Raw genomic sequence first — 969 nt, forward strand, 5'->3', positions numbered from 1 at the left:
GTGGCCAGAGAGAAGAGATCAGCGCCTGCCCCGCCTCTGCCCCTTGGGAGGAAGTTCTAGACCCCCATGAGATCCCATCCCTGTCCCCAGCCCTGTCCCTCTCCGCAGTGCCTCACTCAGGCTGTAGAGGCTGAGGGCTCCGTAGTCACAGAAGTAGCAGATGTGACGGGCACGCGCTGACATGGAGCTGAAGGTGTGGGCGCAGCTGGAGGCGAAGGGGTAGAGGCAGACGAGCAGCAGGTAGATGAGCAGGGGCCAGTGGTAGGGCTCCTGGCAGAAGTCCAAGGAGGACGAGAGCACCAGGAAGCGCCACACGAAATACCTGCGGGCACAGCACGTACTGGGGTGAGCTCCTGTCTCTGTCCCCATCCCCATCCCCATCCTCCCCATCCCCATCTCCATCCTTTTGTCCCCATCCTCGTCTCCATCCCCTCCTCATCCCTATCCCTGTCACTATCCCTGTCCCCATCTCCATCTCCATCCTTTTTTCCCCATCTCCATCTCCAGTCCCACCCCTGTCCCCATCCCCACACCTGTCCCTGTCCCTATTCCCATCCTTATCCCTGTCCCATCCCCATCTCCATCCCCATGCCCATCACCATTCCTATCCGTGTCCTCATCTCTGCCCCCTCCCCATCCCCACCAGGTCGGTAGGAAGTGTGTCCAGATGTTGATTGTCTCGTTCGTCATCTGGAAGGAGCTGAGGACGCAGTCGAGGGCTGAGCTCTTGGGGTGCCGGTACCCTGACATGATCCCATCCTCCCAGAAGATCTGTGGGGACAGCGGGGGTGGTCAGGGGACACACCATGGGGAGTGGGGCAGAGCTGCTCTGGGCTCGTGGTGGGTGGGGAAACTGAGGCAGGATGGGCTGGGAGTGTCTCACCAGCTGCAGCAAGGTTGGGGAGGGAGCCCAGGTGATTTTCCACCTTGGATGAGGGAAGTGGGGGGAGGAAGCTGGGGGGCAGAGCC

General features: G+C 61.3%; 1 protein-coding gene across 1 annotated transcript in view; it reads right to left on the bottom strand.

Annotated features, from left to right (window-relative positions):
• PAQR6 (progestin and adipoQ receptor family member 6) overlaps positions 1 to 771 on the bottom strand; it is a gene marked incomplete at both ends in the record, with an annotated part of 1,961 nt that extends 1,190 nt beyond the window's left edge. Inside the window, 2 exons of the mRNA XM_010167397.1 lie at positions 117 to 322; positions 644 to 771. Coding sequence (XP_010165699.1) covers positions 117 to 322; positions 644 to 771 — 334 coding nt within the window. The remainder of the gene's footprint in view (positions 1 to 116; positions 323 to 643) is intronic.
• Positions 772 to 969: the final 198 nt, after the last annotated feature.

The sequence above is a fragment of the Antrostomus carolinensis genome, unplaced genomic scaffold, assembly GCF_000700745.2.
Source record: "Antrostomus carolinensis isolate BGI_N321 unplaced genomic scaffold, ASM70074v2 scaffold41564, whole genome shotgun sequence".
Taxonomy (NCBI): domain Eukaryota; kingdom Metazoa; phylum Chordata; class Aves; order Caprimulgiformes; family Caprimulgidae; genus Antrostomus; species Antrostomus carolinensis.